Source organism: Ambystoma mexicanum, chromosome 2p (assembly GCF_040938575.1).
Source record: "Ambystoma mexicanum isolate Mex_15411 chromosome 2p, UKY_AmexF1_1, whole genome shotgun sequence".
In the NCBI taxonomy this organism is placed as follows: Eukaryota; Metazoa; Chordata; class Amphibia; order Caudata; family Ambystomatidae; genus Ambystoma; species Ambystoma mexicanum.
Window position 1 is genome coordinate 115114880 of NC_090923.1, and position 27649 is coordinate 115142528.

A 27649-nucleotide genomic window follows, 5' to 3' on the forward strand; every position below is an offset into this window, starting at 1 on the left:
CAACCCCCTCCTTAGGCGGAGCTGCCCCGCGAGACACAGTTAACTCCTAAGAGACTGTCTGGTGATAATAGAAAAAGTAAGAAAAACGAAAATGAAACAATTAACAATAAAAAAACAAAGGGCAAAAAAACTATCAAAGAAACAAAGAAAAGATGAAAGAGGCAAAGGGAGGATAGTCAATAACTGGAAATGAGTGACAGGCAGCCAAAGACTAATCAAAGGGAAGGTGAGCAGAGTGAGAGCCAGATTTGGGGGAAGGAAAAGACCCATAAAGGAGAGTAGATTAAAGGAGTATGAGAAGTGGAGGGCGAGGAAAAAAAATCACAGGAACAAAGTAGATGTTGGGTGGGGTTAGCAAAAACAGGAGGGGTTTTTGTGACTTTTCAGATGGCAAGGAGAGGATGAAATAAAGGGTGAAATGAATGAGATCCCTCATATGGGGGGAAGGAAAGAAATAACTATTTGGAGGAGAAACAATAACAGGGTAAAAAGGCACAAGGCTAATCGAAAAAATGGCAAAAAGCCATATATAGGGAGGAGAAAGAGACAACATCATTCAGCATGAGTAATAAGCTAACCTCAGACAGAGCACAGCCCTCGTCCCAGGCTTCTCCACACTGCAGAGAGCAGCTAAGGTGTGGAAGAGGCGATCTTCTGTCAATCAGCCCTGGATGTTCAGCCATTGCTACTAACACAATTATGTGGTTCAGGCCTATACTAGGATTCGGAGCCCTGTCTCCCAAGTGTGAGTCTTCTAAAGTCCTACCAAAGGTGGACTTTTGTAAAACTCCCTTACACGCGTGGGTACATGCTACCCATCTAGTGACGCAAACACAGTAAAAGGTGCACTAGATGTGGCTATCTGGGTTCTTTTCCAGTACCCGAGTGAAGCTGGTTGCAACACAACTGCCAGAGGTAGATTTCAATATGACAGATATGATTTTTAAGGGGTGAAATAGGACACGCACAAACAACCTCATTTCATAATAGTCTAGGCCCCTACTGATGTCCAAGTTGGGCAGGCTAGTAACTCATGTCTGCATTTTTGTTTCAAAGCAATATGACCAGAACTTTATGATTAAAAATTGATTAAACTAATGAGAAACCATGGCTACCTTTTAACGTGACATTACTAATGTGACTGTGAGTCATCTCAAACATGCAGCAGTCTTCCGCTGTCAAGCAGTCGGACTTTTGTCAGGTTCCAGATGAAGCCCAAGTTGGAAAGTTGGAAATCGTGATCTAAAAATTACAGCAAGACACATGAATTACTGATTTATGGATCAGCAGACTGGGTTATCTGCTGAAGATTATGCATCCATCACTGGTGGAGATATACACCCAAATGCAGGCTTCCAAGATATGAAACTCAATATACTGAAAATCCAGAATGTCTCAAGTCTCCTATGTTTCCATGGTGTATCATAGATTGACGATTTCTGCTTCATGCTTTAATACACACAGATGCCTCCTTGGGTTGTGATAATACTGTACAAAGTAAATAAATTAATGTTACTGAAGTTCACGAAGGAAGGGACTGCTCTTTAGGGAATATCTAGTTGCAACATAGGACCTGCTACTCCTAGGTACATACCACCCCTCTATTCAGATCTCTCATGTTTTCCCTTGCCATGCATGAAAATGTAGCCCAGCCCTGGTACTTGTAATTTTTAAAATGGGAAAGAAAAAAATACAAGTCCCAGATTTCAAAGGAAAAACACAGGATTGATTGACCTTCTCAGGCATAGCATGGGGAAACATAAGATCTCTGTATAGTGCGTGACTTCCATGCATTTATAACGTGCAACCTCACCTTCCACCAACCTCTATTAACCCCAAAATACTTGCTTCTTGGCAAGGTTTGCGCTTTATAAACCAAAATACCAATGTTGATGTGGATAATGGCATTCAAAAATACATCTTGTCAATGGAAATGCAGACCGGATGCACTTACTTGAAATTCGTATTTTGAACTTCCCGCTCTGCCCAAAGCTTCCTTCAATGACACCATCCTCGCCACTTGACAACTTGACCTTCAACCCTACAAACATCTGGATATTTGTCTCCTTTTTGAACAAAGTTCGCCCAATGACACTGTAATCATCATTGACCTGAAAAGAAGGATTTCCAAACATTGGTTAGAGTTAAAAAGATTCCAAAATTGCCGAAATTAACATGCAGATTGGCTAGAAAGTACATTCGCTTATTACATAGAATTATTACATAGAATAGACTGTGAGATGACAGCTGACAGACTCCCCCATTTCCCTGCCAATGATTACCATCCCCCATGCCATACTGCCCTAAAGTTATTACTCACTTGTACCTGCCTGTGACAAAAGCCGTTTTACATTCCAAAAGGGGATCAACTGGGTTGTGAGCAACACAGAGCACATTACACCACCACCAGAGGAAATCATTCCATCTGGCTGAGGCTGCCTGCTTAGGTCAGGGGACCAACAAGAAGCATCCAGGACCGATCTAAGTGCTGCATAGGTGACATCTGAAGACAAAACCACCGACATTTAAAGGTCTTTCTGCCTCCAGCAACAACTACTGCTCCCAGCAAGCACTTCTTCCAGCTTCCCCGCGTACAAGCCTCCATTCTAACCACGTGTCTGGGGTCCCAGAGCTAAATGTGGCAGACACCTTAAGGTGACTTTGCCCACCGGAAAGCCCAGCAACAGCTCCTGCTTCCAGCCAGCACTGCTCCCAGTTTCTCATTGTCACCACCAATTAGGGGCAATGGTCGCAGATCACATGACCTGAGTTCTGGAGCCAAAAGAGGTGGTCATCTTAAGGTGACTTTGCCCCGTCACAAAATATAATAGCTACATTTGGGCATTCAGCCTATTGGGTGTCTTCAGTTAAGGGCATTGAAAAAATTGGATCTCCTATACCTCTCAGATTCTTGCCTATGAGCCTTTCCTTTGCTGGTCCTACTACTTGTCTGTAACCATTATTGCTTCTCGTGAGCCTCGCCCTCACCATGCAATTCTTATGCTATCTCTTCCTTTCCCTTGTACTTCTCTATGCACTCTCCTCCAATCAGAACCATTTCAACTTTCCTCCCCATTCCTATCATCTCTTCTCCTTGTTGCTACCCCTCTTCCCTTCGACTACTCTATCCATTTACAAAACCTACTCCAGTCCTAGCTTTCATTACACTTCCTCTTCTCGCATATACCCCCAGCGCATCTCTATTTCTCAGACTCAACATTGCTATGCTTCTATATCGCACACTCTCTTTCTATGCAGACTGTCTGTAATAAAACCTCCTTTACCTCAGACTTCTTCTTTTCTCCTTCTCTTGACCTCATTAGATTTCCTGAAACTTGGATCAGTCCTTCTGATTCTGTAACAATTGCTGCCTTTCCTGGTCCTCCTACACCATCACCCAGTCTCCCTGCTTTACTGGCAGGGATGGTGGTGTAGGACTGTTTTCATCTTTCAAACTTACTGCATTTCCTACTTTGCTATATCCTGCTAATTCACCTTCTTTCGAAATACACTATCTCCACAATCACTGCCCTCTACAGCATATAAATTTAAATCTCACTATCGGCCACTGCATCCAGTAGGTCACCTCTTCGACAACCCCTCCCAACTAATTGACTCTAACCCCTCCTGATCAACACCTCATTGGGCTTCATTACGAGCCTGGCGGTAGACGTGCCGGTAAAACCGGCAGGCTGCCTCCGAACTTGTGATGAATTACTAATGACTTGCCGAAATAACTGGAGCATTGCAGCCCCGGCAGTCCGCTAAGTTAGGCGGCGGCAATTGTTACTCCCCATTCCCATTCGAGTCCCGTAGTCCCATAGGACTCAATGGGAATGGGGAGGAAGTAAGCACGGGCACATAGTTTGCCGGTTCAGAAACAACGGTGCCGGTAAACTTACCGGAACCAGTGTTTCCGTACCGGCAAACTTGTAATGGGGCCCATTGTCATTGGTGATTTTAACCTCGCCTCACCCTCTGCTGCTCTAACTCCCTTTCTCAGACTCCAAAGCCATTCTTTAAGCCGGGCGGTACCTACGACAGTATATGAGTAAATCCGAAAATAAGCAAAACTGGAATTCACCACGAAACTGCAATAAAGTTTTTAAAAAAGTATTGCCCCAAGAAGCAGACGGAATTTAAGTGATTTGTACAGAAGGAGCGAGAAGGAATTGAGAACACATGTGGGGCTCGAGCGAAGCTTGCATCAAAATAGGGGGAAAGAATAATTTAAAAAACGTTATTTTATTTATAGAAAACATTTTTTTCCACAATACACACAAAGCGAGTTCCTTCAACCTAGATATGCCAGCAACTATGGGCCAACCAGGACATATGGCTGGGCCAAACATTTCTTCCAGAGAAAGAGGAAATCACAACTGCAATCTTCAAGGATGAGACAACAGCAGAAGCTGGGCGAGTTAGAGGCTGAAAAGTGACATGACCAATTGAATAGCTTTAACATTTTATGCTTATTTGCAGACTAAAAGATACAAGTGGTTCTATAAGCCACAGGAACACTCCAAGCCCCACCTAATGTCATTGAAGAGCAGCCCGTTCTGCCAGAGCTTGTGGATCGACACGGACAACCCAATGTTTTATCCTGTGATGGCTGGATTGCAGCTAGGTGTGAGGACAGATGTTAGTAGAGTGTGAAAGGCGAGTGAGGTCATGAGAATTGCAGGGTTCAGTGAGCAAGAATTTTGTAGGGGGCTTTTGGCACATCAAAGAAATAAACTGGGCATTTCCGTGGGGACAACTCGGATCCATGGCAACTCCCTTGCCTCCCGCCATCCCCTCAGGAACTACTCTCTTGAAAATCGTGCTTCATTTCGGTAGTACCCATCCTGTTTGTCCTTCACTCCAGCCCCTCTGTAGACTCTTATTGGCTGCTGAGGAATTAGGGGAGGGGCATGCATTGGGATCACCTTGTCCCTCCATCATGCTGACCTTGCCAGCATGCTGCCGGAAGCTGAAATATTCCACACTGCAGAAAAGCAGCATCTTAAAAGATGGGAGCTGGATTCGCAGAGCTGCGCATGTGAGGTAATAGCTGGAAGATATTTGGGTTGTGGGCAAATGGTGTGTGGGCTCGCAAACAGTATTTTTAGCCATTTGCTGGGTATGCACATGTGCGGCTGCACTTGACATATGAGGACTGACTTGTGTGTCAACCACCCCTTCTAGATCCTAACCTATTCCTTCAGAGGTGGTGTGCAGCGAAGAGTCCGTATGGATAGACTTCTTGTTCTTCTTCTTGGAGGTCTTGCAATCCTTTTAGAGGTTTGGCCTACCACGGGGAGTAGCCAGCATGCCTGTCTGATAACAGTATGGGCAAGAGGCTGACTCCCCGCAACACCCAAGCAAGGGGAAAGAGCGAAAGGTAAAAATAAAACCTGAAGATACTCCACCAGTGGTAATAACAGGAAGCTTGGGAGCGTTAGCTGATCCAATCAAAATTTAAACAGGTAGCATGATTACCATAATCAGGAGACGGATAGTAGGTAAGCACAGGCTGGAGGAACAGACCACAAGAAAACAGAATGCAGCAATGCAGGTAAGCAGTATGTCAGAACCAAGCTAGTAGTAAGCAGCAAAGGCAGATAAGGTGGAGAACAGACCACAAGGTAGCAAAATGCAGCAATAGTAGGTAAGAATAGAGGAAGCTGTAGAGGGGCAGGAGGTAACTGGAAGATGCAGAACAGCATACGGGAGGAAAACAAACAACAGGGAAGCATCTTACCCAGGAAGGTAGGAAACGGGTTGCAAGGCACTGCCATTACAATCCGAATACAAACTTATTTCTTTGACTGTGGCCATCTTAAAAAAGACTAGATCGGGCATTTACGTTCGTGGGAGACGCGACGGCGCACTAATGGCGGGCAGTTCTACTCCTCCACAAATGCCAGAACGGTGAAGCCGTGACAGTATGCCCCCTTCTGTACTTGGATGTTCCCGGTTTCCCAGGATGAAGTCTGTAGAATCGTCGGATGAGTCTGGGTGCATTGACATAAGAACTCGTCTCCCAGGAATTTTTGGACTGTGGGTACCCCTTCCAGCTCACCAGGTACTGCAGGACTCATCTGCAATACCGTGAATTGCAAATGTGGGAAACTTTGTAGTTTTCTGTGTCTGGAACAACATTAGTGTCATACTTCTTCTTCTGCCTGGAGTAAGGATCAGGAACCCATGTATGTAGTATGCAATCTGTCAGGTAAGTGAACACGAAAGGCCACTCGATTGATGCCAGACAAGATCTCAAAAGGTTTGATGTTTCGTGGAGAGAGTTTGGACGGATTAACCCATCTGGGTAGATACTTGGTGGATAAATACACTCTGGTATCAACAGGCCAATCTGAGGTTTGGCTGCAATGTTTGTCTGCCTGGGATTTGTTCCTCTATTTGCTGTCTTCAAGTTGTTGTTTGGCTATTCTGTGTGCACTAGAGATGCAAGACAATACGTGAACTACCGAAGGCATCTTGGTGGCAGGGTGCACACCTATGGACAATGAGCAAGGATGAAATCCATAACTGGAAAAAAAGGACTCATTTTGGTGGAGATATGAACAGCATTATTGTAAGAAAATTTGGCAGTTTGAAGAAGGTCCGCCCAGTCATCTTGTTAGGCATTGGTGAAGCAAGGAAGGTACTGCTCCATGGCAGCGTTTAATCAATCGGTTTGTCTGTTGGTTTCTGGGTGATACCCGGAGGACAAGGCCCTTTTTATACCCGGGAGCTTGCAGAGGTTGCCCCAGAACGCTGATGTATATTGGGATCCACGATCAGATATGATACTTTCAGGTACTCTGTGTAACCTGAAAATGTCCCGGAGAAAGATTCTGGCCATTCCGGCTGCTGTCTGAAGACCAGGTAAGGGAACAGAACAGGCCAATTTGGAAAAAAAAAAGTCTATGGTGACCATAATAGCGGAGTTACCTTGTGAGGGAGGTAAATCTACCACAAAATCAGTGGAGAATTGACTCAAAGGTTAGGGCGGTACAGGTGCTTGTTCCAAGAAGCCAATAGGTCTTCAAGTGCTATTTTTACATTGAGCACAGACGGGACATGAAATAATAAAGGACTTAACTTCTCCAGAAACTCCAGGCCACCAAAAATGTCTTAGTACCAGTTCCAGAGTGGAGGCAAACCCTTGATGTCCTGCCGACTTGTTGTTGTGACACCATGAGAGCACTTGTCTTTGTAGTGACGATTCTGGAACCACCAAACGTTCCCAATAGAATAGCATACCTTCCTTCTTAGTGAATGGTTCTCTCCATGTCCATCTTCAGGATAGGGTAAATGACAACATGCTTCTTTGATGTCGTGTAGAAAAGAGGAAATCAAATAGACAAATCGGGTCAGATGAAACATAGACTACCTGGGTCTGGTAATCAGCATCAATGATGAAAGGTAGGTCTTGATTGGATTGAACTAAAATAGGGCCTATACAGAACACTCCCTTGAGACATTAGAAGGCCTCTTTGGCTGACATAATCCAATGAAATGGAGCATTCTTCATAAGAAGTGCAGTGATGGGGAATACTAGCTCTGAAAATCCTGGTATAAACTTGCAGTAGAAATTTGCAAGACCAAGAAACTGTTGAATATCCTTAACCAATTTAGGGGCCGGCCATTCGAAAACAGCAGCCACCTTCCGTTGATCCATCTCAATCCCTTGATTGGAAAGTATGAAACCCAAATAGAGTACAGAGCACACACCACACACCAAATTCACATTTTTCCAGTTTCACCAGATGATGATAGCCAGTCATGTAGCCTGGATAGACCAGCTCTGAGCTGTTCAAAATGTTGTTGACGAGAAGTAGAAAATACCAGAATATCGTCAAGATAGATCACTACAGAATGGAAAAACAGGTCAGAGAAAGGTCTATCCATGAAATGTTGAAATATGGATGGGGCGTTAACTAGTTCAAAGGGCTCTGCTCTAAGTGGGCAAATGGTGTTGTGAAGGCCGTCTTTCATTCGTCTCTGGATCTTATGCGTAAAAGATGTAGATCCAATTTGGAAAACAACAGATCCTTGGTACTGCCTCCAGAATATCCTTCATGAGGGGCATTGGATACTTGTCTCTAATAGTAACCTTGTTGATGCCCCAGTGGTCAATACACAGCCTCAATTTTCAGGGATCTTTCTTTGGTATGAAAAACAGGGATTCCCCAGCAGGTGATTGAGAGGGTCAGATAAGGCAGTTTTGAAGATTGGAATCAAGATACTCCCGGAGTGCTGTCTTTTCTGTGACCGAGAGGGGATACATGTTGCCAAAGGGTACCAAAGCTTCTGGAACTAGATCGATGGAACCGTCCTCTGGGCGATGTGGTGGTAGGTCCTTAGGTACCTTATCCTGAAACACGTTGTGAGGTATGCAATGTACCCTTATGGTCGAGGTGGACTGGTCTGGGCATGCCAAAACGGTATTCTCCTGGATCTCTTCAAGACAATGTACGGAACAATAGTCAGACTCAAACAACAAAGTATTCTTGATCCAGTTGATACTGGGATTATGTTGTCTCAACCAGGGAAGTCCCACTGTCAATGCAAAGTGTGCCGCGCGATTGACATCAAAACTCATGGTCTCTTGATGGTTAGATATCTTTATCCCCAAAAGTTCTATGTTATGCATAGTGGAACCAGAACTTAAAGGGGTTCCATCGAGTCCTTCCACCAACTGGTTTTCTTTCCTTTGTAATAGAGGAATCCCTTCTTTCTCTGCTCACACTATGCCTACAAAGTCTCCAGCCGCCCCGCTGTCTATGAGAGTGAGGGTGTGTATGAACCTTTGGTTGAAGGTTACCTGAACCCGTACCACCATATGTCTGGTGTCTGACATATGTCTGCATGGAATATGTCATACGAGTATTGAGGGACCTGCATCGGAACCCCAGTAACTGGTCCCTCCCAGTAGCGGGTTTGGTTGTTTCCCGAGCGCCGGGATGGGACTTCTGTACAAAGAAGATGTTCCCCTGAGCCACAATACATGCACAATCCCTTTTCTCTTCTCTTTTTCCTTTCTGCAGGAGAGAGAGAGCCTCTGGCAGTTCCAACCTGCATAGGCTCCGCCTTGTTGTTATCAGGGGAAGCTGGAATAGGAAGTGACGGTCTATAAGATGTTAATTGGTATCCTCTATACCTCTTCCTCTCAGATCTCCTTTCTGATAGTCAGTAGTATTTGTGATAGTCGGTAGTCTATTTGAAGAGCTAGCGAAATTAAGGCTGACAGGGTGTCCAGACGGTTGGTTCGAGCTAATGTGTCCTTAATTTCATTGTTCAAGCTATGCCTGAAGATGGTGTATTGTGTTTCTTCTTGCTAGCCACCTTCTGAAGCCATCTTTTGTAAAAATTTCACATAAAACATAATGTCTGCTGATCCTCGTTTTATGTCCAATAAGGACTTGCAGGCTGAAAAAAACACTTTGGGTCTTTCGAAGGTACGTCTCAGTAGTGCTAAAAACGCCCCACAGTCCTGTAGAACTGGCTGGGTCAATGTAATCAATGGCGTGGCCCAAGCAAGAGCGTTCCCAAACATGTTGGAAATCATAAATATGATCCTGGAATCATCACATTCATAAGTGCCTGTGCGAAAGGTGAAATGCACCACGCAAGGATCAATAAACTGAGTTTCTTGGGTGAGCCATCGAATTTCCCTGAAGCCAAGGTCATAGTGGGAATGTCCATAGGGTGATGTTCTCTGGCTGTAACTAATTGTATCAGTGTGGTGTTTTCGGTTTTAAGGCTATGGACTTCCTTGAACTGAGGCAAAAGGTTCTTGTACCTGCTCTGCAGTAGCCATAGTAATTTGCCATAGTAATTCGGTGTTGCAAACTGTCAACCACACCTTCTAGTTCCTCATCTGATCCTTCAGAAGAGGTTTGCGGGAAGAGTCCATTTGGATAGACTTCTTGTTCTTCTTCTTCTTTAAGGTCTTGCGTTCCTTTTAGAGGTATGGACTGCCACAGGGAGTAGCCACTATGCCTGTCTGATAAGAGTCCAGGCAAGAGGCTGACTCCCCGGAAAACCCAAGCAAGGGGAAAAAGCCAAAGGCACAAAAGAAACCTGAAGACACTCCACCAGTGGTAATAACAGGAAGCTTGGGAGAGCTGGATGATCCAATGGAAGGTTATACAGGTAGCATGATTACCATAATCAGGAGATGGATAGTAGGCAAGCATAGGCTGGAGGAACAGACCACAAGAAAACAGAATACAGCAGTGCAGGTAAGCAAGATGTCAAACACAAGCTAGCAGTAAGCGGCAAAGGCAGGTAAGGTGGAGAACTGCACACAAGGTAGCAGAATGCAGCAATAGTAGGTAAGCAGAGGGGAAGCTGTAGAGGGGCAAGCAAGAGGTAACTGGAAGATGCAGAACAGCAAGTAGGAGCAAAACAAACAACAGGGAAGCGTCTTACTCAGGAAGGTAGGAAACAGGTTGCAATGCACCGCCATTGCAATCTGAATAAAAACGTATTCCTTTGGCAGCGGCCATCTTGAAAAAGACTAGAGCAGGCAATTATGTTTGTGGAAGACGTGACAGCGCACTAATGGCGGCCAGTTCCACTCCTCCACAAATGCCAGAACGGTGAAGCTGTGACACTGTGCATATAAGGCCCTGATTGCAATGGATGGAATTAGTGATGCAAATGTGGCTGTGCGTTGCATGTGTAGGCAGCAACTAGACATGTGAGCGTGAACATATGACTATACTTGCCACAACAGGCACAGAACATCTAGGTACCCTTAGTATATAAGGACTACACCTGGCATATGAGGCTATAACTGGAATAGTATTGCAGTGATTGTCCAAATGGCATGTGAAAATGCCCTTGGCCCATTGTGGTCCTGCTACTTTGTGCTTGATAGAATGTGTTACTTTATAGATCTTAAGCATATTTATGTTTTGAACCCCTGTAGCATCACTTCTTATGGTGTCATCAGGCCCAATGATCATGAAGCACCACTTCCTGTTTTGTCATCAGGCCTGTGATGTAATGTCCAGTATGCCTGGCATTTTGGTGAGTTGACGTCCGTGGGTTGGTAGTTGTTGAAACAGCCCAGAGCTGTGTAGCCGCACTGTGGCTCTAGGGTTGCAAGGTTTTGCTCCATTATTTTCATTTAAAATAAACATACCTCTCTGCCGTGCCTTGAGACATTGTTTCAATCAATTTGCTGTTCCAGGGGATGGCACGGTGGATGCTGTTGGATGGGCGGTGAGGCTACAATAGGGACCATGAAGTTAGTGATCTTTGTCCATTCATTTCAAGAGGAAATTGAAATCAACAGACGTGAGCAGAGTGCTATCTTAAGAATTCCTTTTCTGCAAGCTGCAATACAGAAAGAAGCAGACCCTTTTTCTGCGTGGGGAGAAGCTAGAGTGTTTAGAGTGGATGATAACTAGATGGTTCCTGCGCCTGGCTCGCCTTGCAAGAGCCATGACCAACCGTACAGATCATTTGAGCACTCACAAAGTAGGGAATACATTCTCTGGGCTTAAAGGCAGATGCAGATACAGAAATGTTTAGTACGTGGTTGTTGCTTGGAAAGAGGCTGGAAGCTGTGAGTAGATTTGTATGGGGAAGATTGGATCAGCTGATGTCTACACTTTTTCCTGGCTGGCTGATTGGGGGTGCGGGGGTTAACTTGGAGTACGATGCTCATCTGCCTTTTTGCATCTGCCTCTTCAAATTGCCTAAGAACTCTATTAATAATCTCCATCCAGCCTAGAATAGGGCAGGGTGATTAATCTCTGATGTTAAGCAGTCTGACCACATTACAGAGGGACAGGAAATCGCTTGGCGGGTTTCCAGATCTCCATGCTCTATGTTTGAACGTCCTTAGTTTAGGGTCTTGGTCCAAAGGAGATTTCTAACCAGTTTAGTACACCTTCACTCGCCCAGGTGGCATACAAGCCCCAGGTCTGTATGTTGGCACAAATCAACATTAACTTGATGAAGCTGGAAGGTTATAAGAATTAGTGGAAGTGACCTCGGACATGTTGACTCACTTGTGTTTTTATACACATTTAAACCTCCATTTCCTGTATTGTAATTGAATTCGGTTTGTTTCCTCTTAATGTTGCAGTAGGTGGCTCGATTTACTCGTTAAATGGTTGTGTTGTACTGCTCTGCAACAGTTCCATGTTTGTATTGTGGTAATTTCCCAGACACACAGTTTCCGCTAAATGGTCCAGTGACAAATACTAGTATTTGGTGTTTTCTATAGCGCTACACACCAGACATTCCAGTTTCAGAGCACTTGGAAACAGGTGTTACTAATTACCATCTTTATTACCTACAATTGTGGTACTCAATTTATGACTGTTATCCTGAAAGAGTATTGTACACGCTTCGAGCGATGGCGCGTGCTCTACGTATAGAGCTATCTACTTCCCTTGATAAACTTAACGAAGAGCTGTAGCAATCATTATAATTGAGTGTGTTGTCAACAGAGCAAGCTCTTTTACTTGACTGAGCCAGGCACTCAAAGTAAGTCTTCCTCTATACGTCGAGAAATTCTGGGGAGTGTACGGTCACCGTATTCACTCAGAGATCACGATTAGCCCATCCGTTTGTCCTGGTTCACTTCCACTTCTCGAGAGGTCCTGCCCAACGTACATGCTTTTTTGCTTCACTGAGCTCTTCCACTACTCATGACACCGTGGAGCAGAGACATCTCGAATTTGTACAATGGAAAAAGTCCTGTGCAACTTGTCCTACTGTCAAGCCTAGCCCAAGTCGAAAGTTAGCCAAAAGATGGTAGTGCTGGAGGGCTGATGGATGGTCTACGCAACAGAGCAGCTCGGAGAAACTGCTCCAGTGCTCATAGGTGGCGTTAAGCAGTCTGACCACATTACAGAGGGACAGGAAATCTCTTGCCGGGTTTCCAGCTCTCCACGCTATGTTTTTGAACGCCCTTTGCTTATTTAACAGGTCCACTTAGGGTCTTGGTCCAAAGGAGATTGCCCCGAAACCTCCGGGTGTGAGGCGCGTCAGAAAAACTTATATAAATAAATAAGGGTGCAAGTATTCATTCTACAGACCTCCATTACAAAGCTTTAGCTTAACACTGTGGTTTTAAACTGTGGGGCTGGCCCCTCTATGATAGCCCAAAGAATGGAGACGGGGGGCGCAAGGCCCTTCAGAAAGGGAGTATGGTGACTGCTTTCAATATAAAATATAAGCAGATATGGCATCTAGGGGGCCCTAGCAGAACTATATTTACTAAAAATAAAAAAAATAGAAAGCACCCCTGAAGTTAATGTCTCAAAGGTGCTGTAAAACAACAACCTTCCAAAAAGAAGGAAAATGTGCCAACTATGATAATTAAGACTTCATCAAATTCAACAACTATAAAGCATTACAGATAATGTATTAATATGTCGTTTAAACTTAGGAATTCAATCTTGTGCCCAGGCTCTTTTCAACCAAGTGCACTGCCATGCACTAGCCGATGTCGATGGGGCAGGCTTTGGTAAAGGGAGTGCAGTTCATGTAGTGAAGCATTGTTATGTTGTATATTACACAAAAAACCCTGTCATCCAGATCTGGCTCTCTGCTATGTAGCATGAAGGCTTCACAACCCAGCTGGCCACATACGCCATGTCCCTTGGCTTGAACATCGAGACACCCCTCCTTCAAACAGCACACAGCAAGGAAGACACAAATTGCATGGTACCAGCTTTTCTTTCTATGGAAAATGAAGTCCTTCATCCCAGAAAACAACTTCAGATCTGATGTTCCAAATTAGACGTTAGCAATGACTTTTGGAAGGTCTTCTGGCAACTGCCCTGACCCCCGTAAGATGTGTCCTCCATGCTGCAGCACAACTCGAGAGGATAGCTCAGCGGCTGTTACGCTCACCTGGACCCCACAGGGGTGTCGATCGGACCCGGACAGCTGCGGTCTCCTTAAACGTGATGCGTAGTGCAGAGATAACTGTTTGGACTGGCTCGCCTAGTCTTGTCTGCTGGACCAAAAGAAGTATTTTCCTGCAAGTGGAGACAGGGATTGACCACCTGTGTGTTTTAGTGATGGCCTCCCAACTGTTCTCGCTCTCCTCCACTATCACCTCCGATATCCCCTTAGTAACCTCACCTTATGTTCGTAAAAAATGAGCTCTCCATCCTGCGTGTCTTGCTGGGGCACGTAGATACCAGTTACTTCACTGGTTTGAAGGCATTGGGAGAGTTCCGGTAAGTATTGACTCTGAAGTCCCTGGCGGGATTGGTAAGTATCAAGTTCAAAGAGTTCAATGTGCCCGATGTTCACTCTTGTCCCCTTCCTTCCTTAAGTTGCAACTGAGTTTGTGAGAAGGTCTCCTAGCTGCTGCTGGCGCTCAGGTAAGAGTCTGTGTTACCTAACGCTGTCCGGTAACTATTGCATGCGTTAACGTGTTGTTTTTCTCCCTCTTTACAGATGCGGCATATGAAAATGTGGAGAGCTATGGAATAATACCGCCGGTGGTAAATCAGGTAAGTCTATGGTGGTAAGAGGTTGTATTTGTTGATTCCCTTGGCTCACCTTGTTTTTTCTTGTGTCCCCTAGGTGCCGGATTACGGCAAAGAATTGATGGAGACAGTGCCGGATCGAAAGATGCTGTGAGAACTGGTGAGTATGGCGCCGTGCTGGAGCTGGCGATGCAATGCGTGCAGGACTGATGTACTTTCCAGGTTCGGAGATGAAATGGTTCCGAATTAGGTGAGGAATGTGAAATAAGTTCGTTTTCTAACCTTGTCCTTTTCTTCTTCTTTATTCTAGGAGCTCCGGATTCAAGGCGGGCGTGGCAGAAGACTGGATGCTGGCTGCAGGCACGCGGGCGTGGCAGAAGACTGGATCCTGGCTGCAGGCACGGTGAGCGTCACGCTGCTGGATGCAGAATAACGCGAAGCATGTGCTGCTGTTCGGGTGTGGTTTAAATAGCCTCCAAAGTAGTTCCAGGTAAGAATTTCCCTAGAGCCACGCCCGAGTAAAAAATAGTCCCTGTAACAAAATAGTCCCATCCAGGCCTCATGTAGGCTTGGACTCTTTTGCAGCATGGTCTGCATCAGGTAAGAAAAGTCTATGAGCCTGGCGCCTGAGGCGCCAGTGCTGAACCCAGACAGCCCCTAGCCGGGGCTGCTGAGGTTTAAACAAATGTATGGATGCCTGCTCCCGGAGCTGAGGGCCTTGGTCCTGATGCCCGGGGGTAGGCATCATGACAGCGGCAACGTGTTCGTCTTGGACGCTACACGACACGGAGCAACGCAGGTTCGATTCCCGGGTCCGTACTTAGAAACCTCTGGGTATTAAGCACGTTATAAATAACCAATCATATCATATATAACTCAAAGGGTGCCGCAAATTCAGCCACCTACCCCGACCATCATCAAACTACGCTGGCTCCTGATGCAAGAACGTATCATCTTCAGATGCTGCTGCATCATCTACAAGGCTGTCGCCCTGAAGTCCACATGCTACATGACTGAGAAACTCATGATCTCTGGAGGCCTTGGAACCGCCTAAAGCAAGGACATGTGCAGACTTAAAGTCTGTTGATGCTTTAAGGGAAGAACCAGAGGACAGGCAATCTTTGCCTACAGCCCAAGACTCGAACATCCTCCTTGTCAACAGCAGGCTTACCGCCTTGCTTTTATATTTTAAGAAGGAGCTAAAGACCCTGCTTTTCAAGGAATGACTCATCCCTAACATCGAGATCCACACCCTCCACTCACACCCTACCTGAGACTGGGTTATCTGCGCCCCACTGTTTCCTCGACTGGTTGCTTGTAAATCAGTTGCTGCCAAAATGCCTGCCCTCCTACAGCCCCTGTGTTGGCTCCCGCTCACTTGTATTTCTGCTTCTGTTACCGTATCCTTCCCCTACCATTTGTAATGCACTCCATTGCTTCCCGAAGCTAGGTTCACGCTCAATTAATACAATGATAATATTAATACAGCAACTGCTGCCAAAGGATCCATATCATGCTTAAAGAGGATGAGAAAAGATAGATTCTTGCAGGACACTGACAGACTAGTGCTTGGTCAGTGGGAGGATTTCCTTGAACGTACTGTTTGGATGTAGTTTAATAAGAGGGATAGGAATCCTTTTAGGTCTGTTCCAAGAAGGCCCTGATGATTCAAATAGTAGGCTCAAGAGCGGGTTATTGTTGTAACAAGGTTTGATGGCACAGATAACTCTGAGTCTCAGGTAGGACACATGTAAGCTTCTTTACTTAGTTCAGTTCCAGGTACAATGACTTCCGAATGGCACACAACTAGGACACATCAGGTAAGAGTCTAGGTAGACACCCACTGGCGCTCTCTCCCTCAGTCAGGCTCTCTTCAACAGCCACTCTCAGAACACACAGCAGACAGCATTCTGCATCCAGACACTCCTGACATTCCAACATGCATAGCAACAGGAAGGAAGGCAAGTCACAAGACATAACAGTTATTATCCGTAGTGTCAAAAGAGGAGGCTACATTAAGCAGCATGCTTAGCAAAAAGTATCCAGTATGGGGTCGCGGAAAAAGGCACATGCTTTGGTGCTAAACACAGCTATGGAGCTTGATTAGGTTGGGCCTAGAAGGTTGGTTGCAAGATGTACTCTTTTGGCTGGGCAACATCAGCTCTGTAAAATTCCTTGCAATGCTGTAATTTAGGGAGTGGCTAGTAGTTAGTTTTCGTGATACTAACAATGGTATACTGAGTCTGCCTTATGACCTGCCCACATGCGAATGCATCTTTGAGGATGTTTAGCACTGCTGAACCACAGTAGGGTGACCAGATTTTGAAAATTAAAAACTGGGACAGGCCACTGACATAGAAGTAGGACTACAGCTTCAGTGGCATAACTGTGGTCCTACTTCTATTTGGGTGGCCTGTCCCGTGTCATGTTGCAGGGACAGAACGCTTACTGGGATCCGGATTAAGGTGGAAGGTATGTGGGAGGGGGTGAAAATCGAGTGAGGAGAGCGCCTGGGGCTCCGAGACTTTTTTAAGTTTAAAAACCCTGTTCGGGATTTGGGGATTGGGTGGATACCATTCTGATTTTTTGCCAAACCGATGTAAAAATCACGATATCGGGGCAAAAACCAGAATGGTATCCACCCGATCCCCAACAGGGGACAGGATTTTTAAACTTACAAAAGTCTCAGGAACCCGGAACGGAGGCACAAATACCTGGACAGTCCCAGCAAAACTGGGACTACTGGTCACCCTAAACCACAGGTCTTGAGGCAGAGAAGTTCATCTTAAAATGGTGTTCTAGGGACTCTGGGGGATAGATATCCGAAGACCGCGCAAATAAGAGTGTTCTCGGGGAGAGGAAATTACTGACAGGCCCATTGGTCAGTACTCAACCCCCAAAAACTTGTAATACAAGATAGCTGCACCGTGTGAGGACAGGGTGCAGGACTTACATACTGCAGCACAAATCAATACTAGGGACTCAGTAAGTTGGCAAAGGGAAGTCCGTTTAATAATACATACATCAGCTTATGGATATCAGCAGCATCGCGAACACCTGTCTCGCCCCGACTTCACCGAACCTCAGTCAAACAGCCTCTTTTATTGGCAAATTCCATCATCATTGACGTACACTGCTATAAAAAATCATCATGCAATATAATTGGTTGGGAAAGGTAACTTAAGTATAGGTGTTATATCTGTATATGAAAATAAGGCATACGGATTGGATAACTTATCGGGTGGGCGTCTACGCCCATCCCTCTACAACACACGTGATTGACGTCACTAAAAGTACGATGTCCTATTGGTTACAGTCTCTATAGGACCCTAGATTACATGGTCCATTGTGATTGGGCAAGTTACACCCCTAAACATAAATCTCCACTTTAATTAGCAGCATGCAGAATAGACGCCCAGTGCCTGATGTCTCAAGATTCCCCCTGCCTCCCTTCCATCAATCAGTGGTTTAGGGCTATGTGTCAATTAGTTGGCTGGGTATGGCCTCGGATCTGTAGTCTCTTATCAGGAAAAGTTATGGCACCCTCTGGTTCTGGATGACATCAGGCGGTGGTACATTTTCACGCCTGTCTGGTCACATGTTGGTCCACCATGAATCTGCTTCAGTTTCCAAACTTTTGTGCATTTAATTCTGTATGCGCTTGGCCACCTGCATGGGCCTCTTGTATCTTGACCTTCACGGGCGGGCTGGCATGCTCTGAAGTTGGAGCCTCGTGAGCTCATGCTCACCTCCCCTTCTCTGGTTGACCTCGATTTCTCCGGCATGAGCCATCCTTTGTTAAGTTTTGATCCCGCTCTTTTCCTCAGCTTGGGCCTGGATATGAAACTTGGCCAGTCAGGCCTTGGCCGCCTGGGAGTACTTCTGTTTGTACAAAATGGAGTCGCACATGTACATTGTGCTGTATTGAGGTAGATGTATACAGGCGGCGCTTGCCGCTCTAACTTCTACTAAGCATTGCAAGCAGACTCGATTACATAGCATCTTGCGTTTCAAGCTTACTTACACACGTTCAATAAGGCGGTTGCTTCCATCTTGTCTCATGGCACCATTCTCATATGTTTTTCACAGTGTCTTTCCCCTTCGTCCATTACAATTATCCTTGCAGTTGTCGGTACTGGCATGCATAGCTTTCAGTAGCCACTTCTGGTTGTTCTTGGGGCTGCCCAGGCCCTTAGTCTATTTCCATTGGCCTTTCATTAAGGCCTTCAGGGTTTCCTCGTGGACAGTCTGTAAATACTCGTCGTTTCGTACCAATGGCAGGTACGGTTGTCTGACTGGGTACCGTGCTGCCCAGGGTTGCCTGGTTATGGGCATTTCAATAGGTATTGATCTTCTAATATACACAGGGCAGGGGCCCATTGCAGCCCTTTGTTGGTTCAGCTGCTCCTCGTACGTCACATACCTTGGCGAGTAACTTACTGGCAACTCGCAATGGGGGGCTGGGGTGCAGGTCGTATCTGGGACCTCCTCTACACTCTCCCCTCTGGTCGGTTCATCAACCACTCCTACTTCCTCCTTTATACTCAATTTCTTTGATTCCTCAGCTTCTTGGTCATCGTCTCCTGGGTTTACACAATATGGCGTGAAAGTATGCAATTTTGGTGTCCATATCTTTATCACCCCTTTCAAGCTTCCTGCTGTTTTCACATGCTCATCCTTGTTCCAGGTCATCAATTGGCATTGTCCATTTGGACTGCAGTAAATCCATTTGCCTTCATAACTTGTTTGTCTCTTGGGATAAGTGAATTTCGTTCCCTCTGGTGTAAATTCACTGGCCTTCACGAAGTCCTTTATCTCCTCATCTGTCAGGTCTCTGGGCTTCCAGCCTGGTTCGACATCGACCATTACTTTCATCCCAATGACCTTCTTTGCTGTTTTCTGGCACTGTGTGATGATTATCTTGATAACACAGAATCCTAGCAGCACCATTGCTAGCAAAGCTCCCAGAAACTTGAGTATATCGGCCATCCATTGCGGGACACATGAGAATAGGTTGCCAAACCAACTGTCATCATCCACTTCGTCCGTTTCATCAGTCATCTGGTTTTTTAAAGTAGTCAACATGCTTATGGCCTCTGTGAGGGTTCCATTTTCCTCATCATGCGATGGTACAAATGTGCAACATGATTCTCCGATTTTTGCACAAACACCTCCATCCATTGCTGTGATCATGTCAAGCACATATCTGTTCTGGGGGGTCATCAGTCTAACCGCTCTCAGCTCTTCTTTGATCGCATTGAATCCTTTTATCGTGTGTGTGGTGTTGATGGTCTGCAGTAACTCCCATCTGGTTATCTGCAACCATTCAGCATTCACTTTTTTGGATGTGTGGCAGGAGCATTGTGGTGAATACTGTTGAAGTGAGGCTGAACAGCCTGTGTTCGTATGGAATCGCATAGAATGCTTCCTCTGATTTGGCAGAAAAGTAGTTTTCTCTCTTCATTCTGGATATCAGCACTGCGGATCTCCTCCTTCTCAGATGAGCATCTGCTTTCAGGAAGCTGTCCAGACTCAGATCGTTTTTTGGAATCACCAGTGCGGGAACATGGACAGTGATCAATGCACATATGCCCCCCCCAATTTCTTGGCAGTCTTATGTATGCTTTGGATCCACACGCCCAATAGCGGTCCATCCGGACTGCGGTTCCTTGTGCCATTCCTGGTGCCTCATATATTCGTCCACAGTTTTGATTTTCCCCCATTTTCCTTGTACCATTACTTCTGAAGCACAGTTTCGGGTTCTCCAACGGTATTATTTGCAGGGGCCCTCCCCTGTCTTCGACCCATGTTAAAAGCTTCACCAACTTCGGCCATAGAGGTTTACATAACCTCTGAGTTTTCTAGTGTTTCCTTGCAGGCTCCTAGGACCATCCAAGCTCGGCAGATTATGACTCCTTCCTCCCATCCGTTAGGGGAAACTACTGATCGCCAGATCTGCATTTGTCCTCGGTTTTTCCAAATTTGATCTTCTTCTGCCGTTTTCCCTTGGACATTCAGTCTTGAGTTTATTTCCCACCTTATTCCTGATCCTTTGACATCAGGGTTTTCATATCTAATAATATAATTCTTGGTGTGCGCCCTGTTTCTTGTTTTGATGTCCTGGACAAACCCGTCTTCATCAGGGTAGTTCTTTTCGTTGGCCCACATCAATAAGGCATCTCTTCCCATGAATTGTCCTCTGATGTTGCACATAGCTACGTGTGACATACAGTGTGCTGTGGGGACATCATCTTCTACAGCCACGAAGATCTTGGACTTTCCCATGCTGTATGGCAGGATTGCACAGACGAAACATTCTCCTTCTGATTGCCTTCTTCCAACTTCCTTCATGTGTTGGTACCAGATATTGTTTCCAAGATGGGCTGTGCTGTCCAAATAGTCATTAAGTTCATTGTCGGCTTCATATGGGCTTCTCTTGATTCTCAATGTTTTCCTGTAATTAGCACTATGTCTTTGAATGCGTCTGTGCTGCTTTTCCGCTCAGGTAGCTTCTCAGGTATTATCCTCGGTGAGGCAGGTTCCATTTCCTGCCCTGCAGTAATAGGGGGAGGTCTTGCGTTTCTTTTCCTTGCCTCATGCATTCTCTTGTAGACCTCCTCCCACCACCATTGGCTAGTCATCCTTCAAATATGTGGCGGTGTCGTGGGTTCGGTAGTTCCTTCTGGTGTTGGTGCAGGTGTGCTCGTTATCACAGTTGCTGCAGTTTTCGTGCTCAGCTCTTCGTGTAGCTTCTTTACTCTTAGTATGAGCGGAAACACATACTTGACTACCACATATGTCTTCCCCATGAGTTCTTTTGTGGCTTCCTCTGTTCTCTTGAGGGATTTTGTCATGCCATCTCTGTCTTGTTGCACGCTTGGTTCTCTGTTCTCTCGAGCTGTTCGTTTCACAGGTATCTTTTTGTTTTCTATCGGTTCGGCCTGGTGTCTCACAGCCATTGACACTTTCCCTTGCTCGTGTGCACTCAGTGTGTGGGTGCGTGCTGTGGACAGTGCTATGTTGTCATTCATTTCGTGCTGACCCTGTCTCCAGCTTTTCTCAAGTGTGTACGTATTACTGCTAATTACATTAACTGTAAATCGTTTGCTTTATCATCAGTTTTTCTTGGAAAAGGGAAGACAACATAAGGTCTGGGTGCCTTTGTGGGGCCCAGACGCTCATTACCTGGTGGATGCACGGACATTGGGATGCTTCATGCACCAATAAAAAATGCAGTTCTGATCGTTAACGACAAAAATACTACAATAATCACTATACATATACATATGATTGCCTTGAAGGACAGTTTGCAGCACCTCCTTCCAGTAACGCGGGGGCGCCCATCCACTGGTGGCACGACTAAATTACTGTTTTGGGCCCCCATCTCGCACAAGTCTATAGTCAATAGTTTATTTCTTCTCTTATCTTATCTTGATTTCATTACTTAAAAGTTCAGCAAACACTAAAGTGGCGGGTGCAGCTTAATCTCCCCCCTCTTGCGGGTTATGACGGAAGTCTCTAGTTATGGAGTACCGATCCTTTGGTAGACTATGGAAAAAGGTTAGACTACCGTTTTTTGCACATCACATTCTTCTTGCATTTGTGTAACAACGCATTCCCAGGGCACCTTCCCAATTCGTCTTGGCCCTGAGGACATGCAGGTATTTGTTCGCAGTGACACCATGAAAGGGTGGCTTCGCTGCACAACCATTGAAAAAATAAAAACAAAAATAAAAATAAAAGTGAACATATGAGAAGGTAGGAAAAAATAATAAAATGTTTGAAAAAAGTAAACACGGCGGTGAAGTTCGTGGCTCTGCTCCTTTCGCTTGGTTCTTCGAGGTCGAGTTGCTGCAAAGTCTCTCTCTCCCCCATTTACTCCACTGCGGGATGATGATGAAAAACAGAGAAAAATAAGAAAAATAGGAAAAGAAGTTCAAGATGTAGTTATCCCCTTTCGATTCGTTCTACGTTGGAAGCATGAAGAATTGTGTCTTTGTTTCCTTGCTCTGCCCACAACTGGGGCTTCTAAAGGGTTTTATCTTGGATCTCTCCTTTCTAAGGCTCGCCTCAGCAGCGGATGTCCATAATTGCTTCTTAATTGTGATGCAATAGCTCTAAGGAGCCTGTTAAGTTGGGCATTCTTTGCTGGATCATTAAGAAAAGTGGGCACATCGACAGTGATGGGTCTACCCACTAGTTCTGGAAAGTTCTCGATGAGGTGAAAGAAGACTGAAGGCAATTCTGCTGTCTTCGGGTGTTAATGATATTTGCTCTGTCTCTTTGGCTCCTAGGTCACAGGTCTTCCATGCAGTGTGATCTGTTTTTTACCTCCTCGATCTGTCCCTCACCGGATTGTTTCACTGGAATTCTCTCAGAAACTCCCTCTGAAAGCTGGACAGTTCCATTTGTAGCTGTATGCTATAGAAGAGTGTTCCTATCTTTCTCGCGTTGGCAGGGTCTCTGAGGAAGGTAAGGGCGTCAACCTCGGCAGGTCTCCCTACCATTTCCGGAAAGTCATTTACTAAGCCGAAGAGGACATTGTGGGCTAGTAGGCTGTCCTCAGAGGACAGGGACATTTATTTGTTTTGCAGGGTCTCAATCACACGCCTTGCTTTTGCTTTGAGCAGTCTTTGCACTTGCCTACTGCGTGGATGGCTACCACGTTATTTAGTTTACTCCATATCTGGTTTAGAAAATGATTGTTTTGGGGATCTCTGATGAACGTCAGTGTATCTGTGGTCCTCCTGACAAGTTCTGGGCACTCCTCAATGATTCGAAAGAATAACATGTAGGTCACTTCTTCAATGGCTGCTTGAGGCGGGAGCATTGGTCTTTGAGTCACTGTGCTCAGGCAACTCGGCGAAGACCTCTGCGATGACAGTCAGTAGTTGCCTGATTACCTTTTCATTTTCTGGGTCTTGAATGTATTCAGTGACACTTGTTTCTCTTCCTATAAGTGACGGGTATGACAGTACCACCAGTTGGAAGTAGGTTAGCACATCCCACGTAAGGCTTCTGCTGGGATGAACCATATGATCGCGAACAAAGTCTTTATGCTGGGTCCTTCAGAATAATAGTTTCAGTTCTCTGGAATGTCCGGTTCTGTTGCTTACCAGAGTCTTAGGTTCTTCAATGCTCTGTGTGGCTTTTAAATGGTCATGAGCTTAACGCTTTTGCTGATATGAATACGTGTTTTTCTTCATTTACCCCGCACCTTTGGCTGTACAGGGTGTTTGTTTGCTTCTTATTGTCTTTTTTATGCCTATAGAAAACGTTCAGTGTGGACAAGATTTTCACAAAAGTTCTTTGCTGGCTACATTGAATGTTCATTTAATTGTCCCTTTATCACCTTTCACTTGGTTTGAAGAATGGTCTTGTTTTGAAAGTCTCACTTTTATATATTTTTTTCTCGCTCTTGTAACTTGTCTGCTCATGCGTCCTTCTTCCTTGCCATAGATCTTGTCTGCACGTGCTTGGGGTCTTCTCGTCGTCTGCAGATTCCTCGGCAGTAGATGTAGTAGGATTGCCTTCTCCTATAAAGGGCTTCACGTCATTCAGGAAGATCCAGGCTCTTCTTCCTTGGAGATTGACAGCGGACGGGGTCCAGTCCTCTACGATGAAAGGGCCATTAAATCGTGGTTCGTCCCATTTCTTCCTTGTAAAGTTCCTCACCAAAACGCTGTCACCAGGGAAGATGAGTGGCGCACAAAGGCTATGTGCTGCGGCTGTCTCAGCACCGTCTGTTTCGGTTTGTGATGTGCTGTTCCCTTTATGCCGTTGCTGCAGCTGGCCTGAAATGACAGATGTACTAGAGGTAAGGTAGTCAAGGTAATTCTTCATTTCTTCTCCCAGAACCTCCCTAGCAGGCTGGGCATCACATCTAGCCCTATCTCGGGGGGGAAGAGGGGTTCTCATTCTTCTATCAGTGATAATTTTGTGCGGCATGAGGTGATGGTCGGAGCCTGGCTGGTTCCGAAGCGCATATAATGCTAGTGGTAGGCAGTGCAGCCATCCCTTCTTTAATGTGAGCTTCAATTTGGCTATCCTTCCTTTCAACAGGCCGTTGAAAGTCAAGGTGCCTTTTGGCTTCTCCAATATGGCAAATAATGAGTGCTCAACATATAATGTCATGGAGCATCCCATCACAATGGAAGATGCTTTCTCGATGGCAAACGCTACGGCTGCTAAATTTTGCTGGCATGGGAAGTGGCCCCCATGACCGGGTCCAAGCTCCCACTGTAGTACGCTAGGGGCTTGTACCCCTGCGATGTTCGCTGGGCGAGCACTGGCGTCATAAAATTGCCATCGGTATGAGAGAAAAGATAGAATTCCTCTGCAAAATTGGGGGTCCCGAGAACTGGGGCCTTACAAATTGCCCCCTTTAGCTCTGCAACCCCTTTTCCATTTCTTCAGTCCATTCATTTTTTCCCTCTGTTGCCTGGGCTTTCTTTAAGGCCTGGAGCAAGTGCTTGGTGTACAAGCTGTAATCGAAGACCCATGCTCTGACATAATTGCATAGGCCTAAGAAGCTCTGCATTTGTTTTTCCGTGAGCGGCTTAGCCGTGTTCATGATAGCTTCAGCCCTTTCTGGTGTTACCTTTTTCCTTTCATGTGAAATTAGTTGCCCTATGTATAACACCTTCTGTTGGCAGTATTGCAACTTGTCCTTGTCCACCTTGTATCCCTCCTCAGCTAATATGGTCAATAGCTGAATAGAGTCGTTTCGGCATTGCTCTTCAGTGGTGCTGCAGATCAGAATGTCATCTACATACTGCAATACAATGGTTTATGGTCATAAAACCGAAATTAGAAATCTCGAGAAAAGAAAATCACGAAAAAAAAGGCCGAAAAAAAAAATATCGACATTATTTTGATGACTTTTTTTTCGAAATGGGGGGGTTCCTCCCCCAACCCCCCTTTTTTCTATTTTGTTTTATTTTAACCCCTTTTTTTACTTACCTGACCCAAAAAATACGTATATATAAAAAAATAATAAATTCGATATTTTTTTTTTCGGCCTTTTTTTCGAGATTTTTGTTATTCAGGATATTTGTTTCGGCCTTTTGACCGACCACCCAATACAACACTGTCTACCGCAATGTTGCTTAGGTCCATTTGCAGGACTCTGTTAAAAATGGACGGAGATTCACAATACCCCTGTGGCAGCCTTGTACTTTTCAGGCGCATTTGTCTGAAAGTAAATGACGTCTGGTCTTGTGAGTCACGGTGCAATGGAATCGAGAAAAATGCATTCTTCAAATCAATTACCGTGAAATATTTTGCCTCCGTGGGTATGTTGCACAAAATGGTGGATGGATTAGGGACTAGAGGGAACTCGGCTTCGACTATGCCGTTCAATGCTCGTAAATCCTAGATTAAACGCCAAGATCCTCCCTTCGATTTCTTGACAAGATAGATCACTGTGTTACAAGATGATTCTGACATTACCAGAATGCCCTGTTCCATCATGGCAGAGATTTTCTTTGCAATCCCCTCATCCGCTTCTCTGGACATGGGGTATTGTCATGCTTTTGGTAGGATCGCTCCAGGCTTGAGTTTAATATTCACCTCTCCTGCCACCTTCAGGAGTCCTATTTCATACGGCCCTTTTGTTCATACTGTGACTGGCACCTGGGCCATGTCCTCCTCAAAGTGTTCTGGACGTGCCATCATTAGCATCATTCGCTGTGGCCCTACTCGTTTGACCATTTTGACCCAGAATATGAGACTTACTTCCACCCGTGTCTCCTCTAAGTCAGGGTGCTCTTCGAACAGATCATCATCTGTGACGGCAGTCACTCGATACCCTTCTTCAATGGCGATAACAGTGCACCATTGCCTTCCTTCGTCATCGTATCCTTCTACTAAAACCACCTTCCCCTTTACTGCGGCTAACTGTATCTCCAAAGGAAATATTTGTCCCTATTCTTCATGGATGGGTATCCTTGGTCTAAAAAGAAACTCGTCAGGGTTCCTCATAGTTTTGCCTACGTGGCCCGGCAATCCCGCCATAAGCACTCGCATGCCATTAGCACTCGCACGCCATATTCGAAGACCTCTGGCGCCAGCGGTAAAGCTCTCATAGCTGCACGTCCCGAGTATGCTCTGATCATTTCGCATACGTTGGAATAATGCATTCCTGGCGTGGAGCACACTATGCCATCCTCAGTAAATGAGATTGACATATTCAGCTTTGTCATTAGATCTCGATCCATGATGTTTACTGGGGACTGACGGGAGTACAGTAAAGGCACATTCATTTCATGCTCTCCCAATGAGACCGGGAGAGTGTCTGTACAGGGAACTTACTATGAGCTCCAGTGAAACTCTGCGCATCTATTGCCTCGCTGGACAAGGAAAACTTGCCTTCTCTTATGCACGAACGCGTCGCGCCTGTGTCAACTAAGAAGGAATACTCTTTTCCCCCTAAGGTGACATTTACCCTCAGTTCCCTATTAGGGTCTGGTGTCACTGATAGGATAGAGCACATCAGAGATCCCTGTGAGCCGTCCTATTTCATATATGGGTTCGGTCCACTGTATGCCTGTGGGTTTCCCCCACCGGAATTAGTGCCCTGAGCCACTTGCGGCAGTGCCTGCTGGGGTTGTCCCTGTGGTACATTCCCCATGTTCAGTGGTTGGACCACTTGCTGTGCACCTTGCTGCAAGCCAGCTGCCTGCTGCTGCACGGTATAGTTTTGTGCATTGCCCTGTTGTGTGGTAGCCGGTTGATTCACAGTGCCTGCCCCCATCCCTTGATTGTTCTGCCACATGCCTTGGCTTCTGCACATGCGTGCCGCATGTCCTGTCACTCCACACAGCCAACACACTGGTGGTGGTCGGGCCATCTGACCATCTGGCATAGCTGGACTGCCCATTGGTGCGCTCTGGATACCACCTTGAACATTTTGAAAACCTCCTTGGCTACCTCTAAAGGCTCCCTGATTACCCTGCCATCCTCTTCCTCCAAATCCCCTTCCTCTCGGATAATATCCCATGATACCCTGATTGTTCTGCGGTGGGTTAGTGGCACATTGCGCACTCGAATTGGCTGGGCTTGTTAGCATGGCTCCCTCGAGCGCATACTTCGAGAGCTTTCTTTGCACTAGCTTCGCCTCTTCTCCCTTACGCGTTGCCTCTTTCTTTCGATTCTTTTCTTGCAACAGCCTACAATAATGTGCAATTGTCAAC

The 27649-nt window shown here is 45.7% G+C and overlaps 1 protein-coding gene across 2 annotated transcripts in view; it reads right to left on the reverse strand.

The window, feature by feature from the left end:
• EEFSEC (eukaryotic elongation factor, selenocysteine-tRNA specific) overlaps positions 1-27649 on the reverse strand; it is a 1309919-nt gene that overhangs the window by 430057 nt on the left and 852213 nt on the right. For both annotated transcript variants that reach the window (XM_069643359.1, XM_069643360.1), the window contains exon 6: positions 1955-2111. In XM_069643359.1, coding sequence (XP_069499460.1) covers positions 1955-2111 — 157 coding nt within the window. The remainder of the gene's footprint in view (positions 1-1954; positions 2112-27649) is intronic.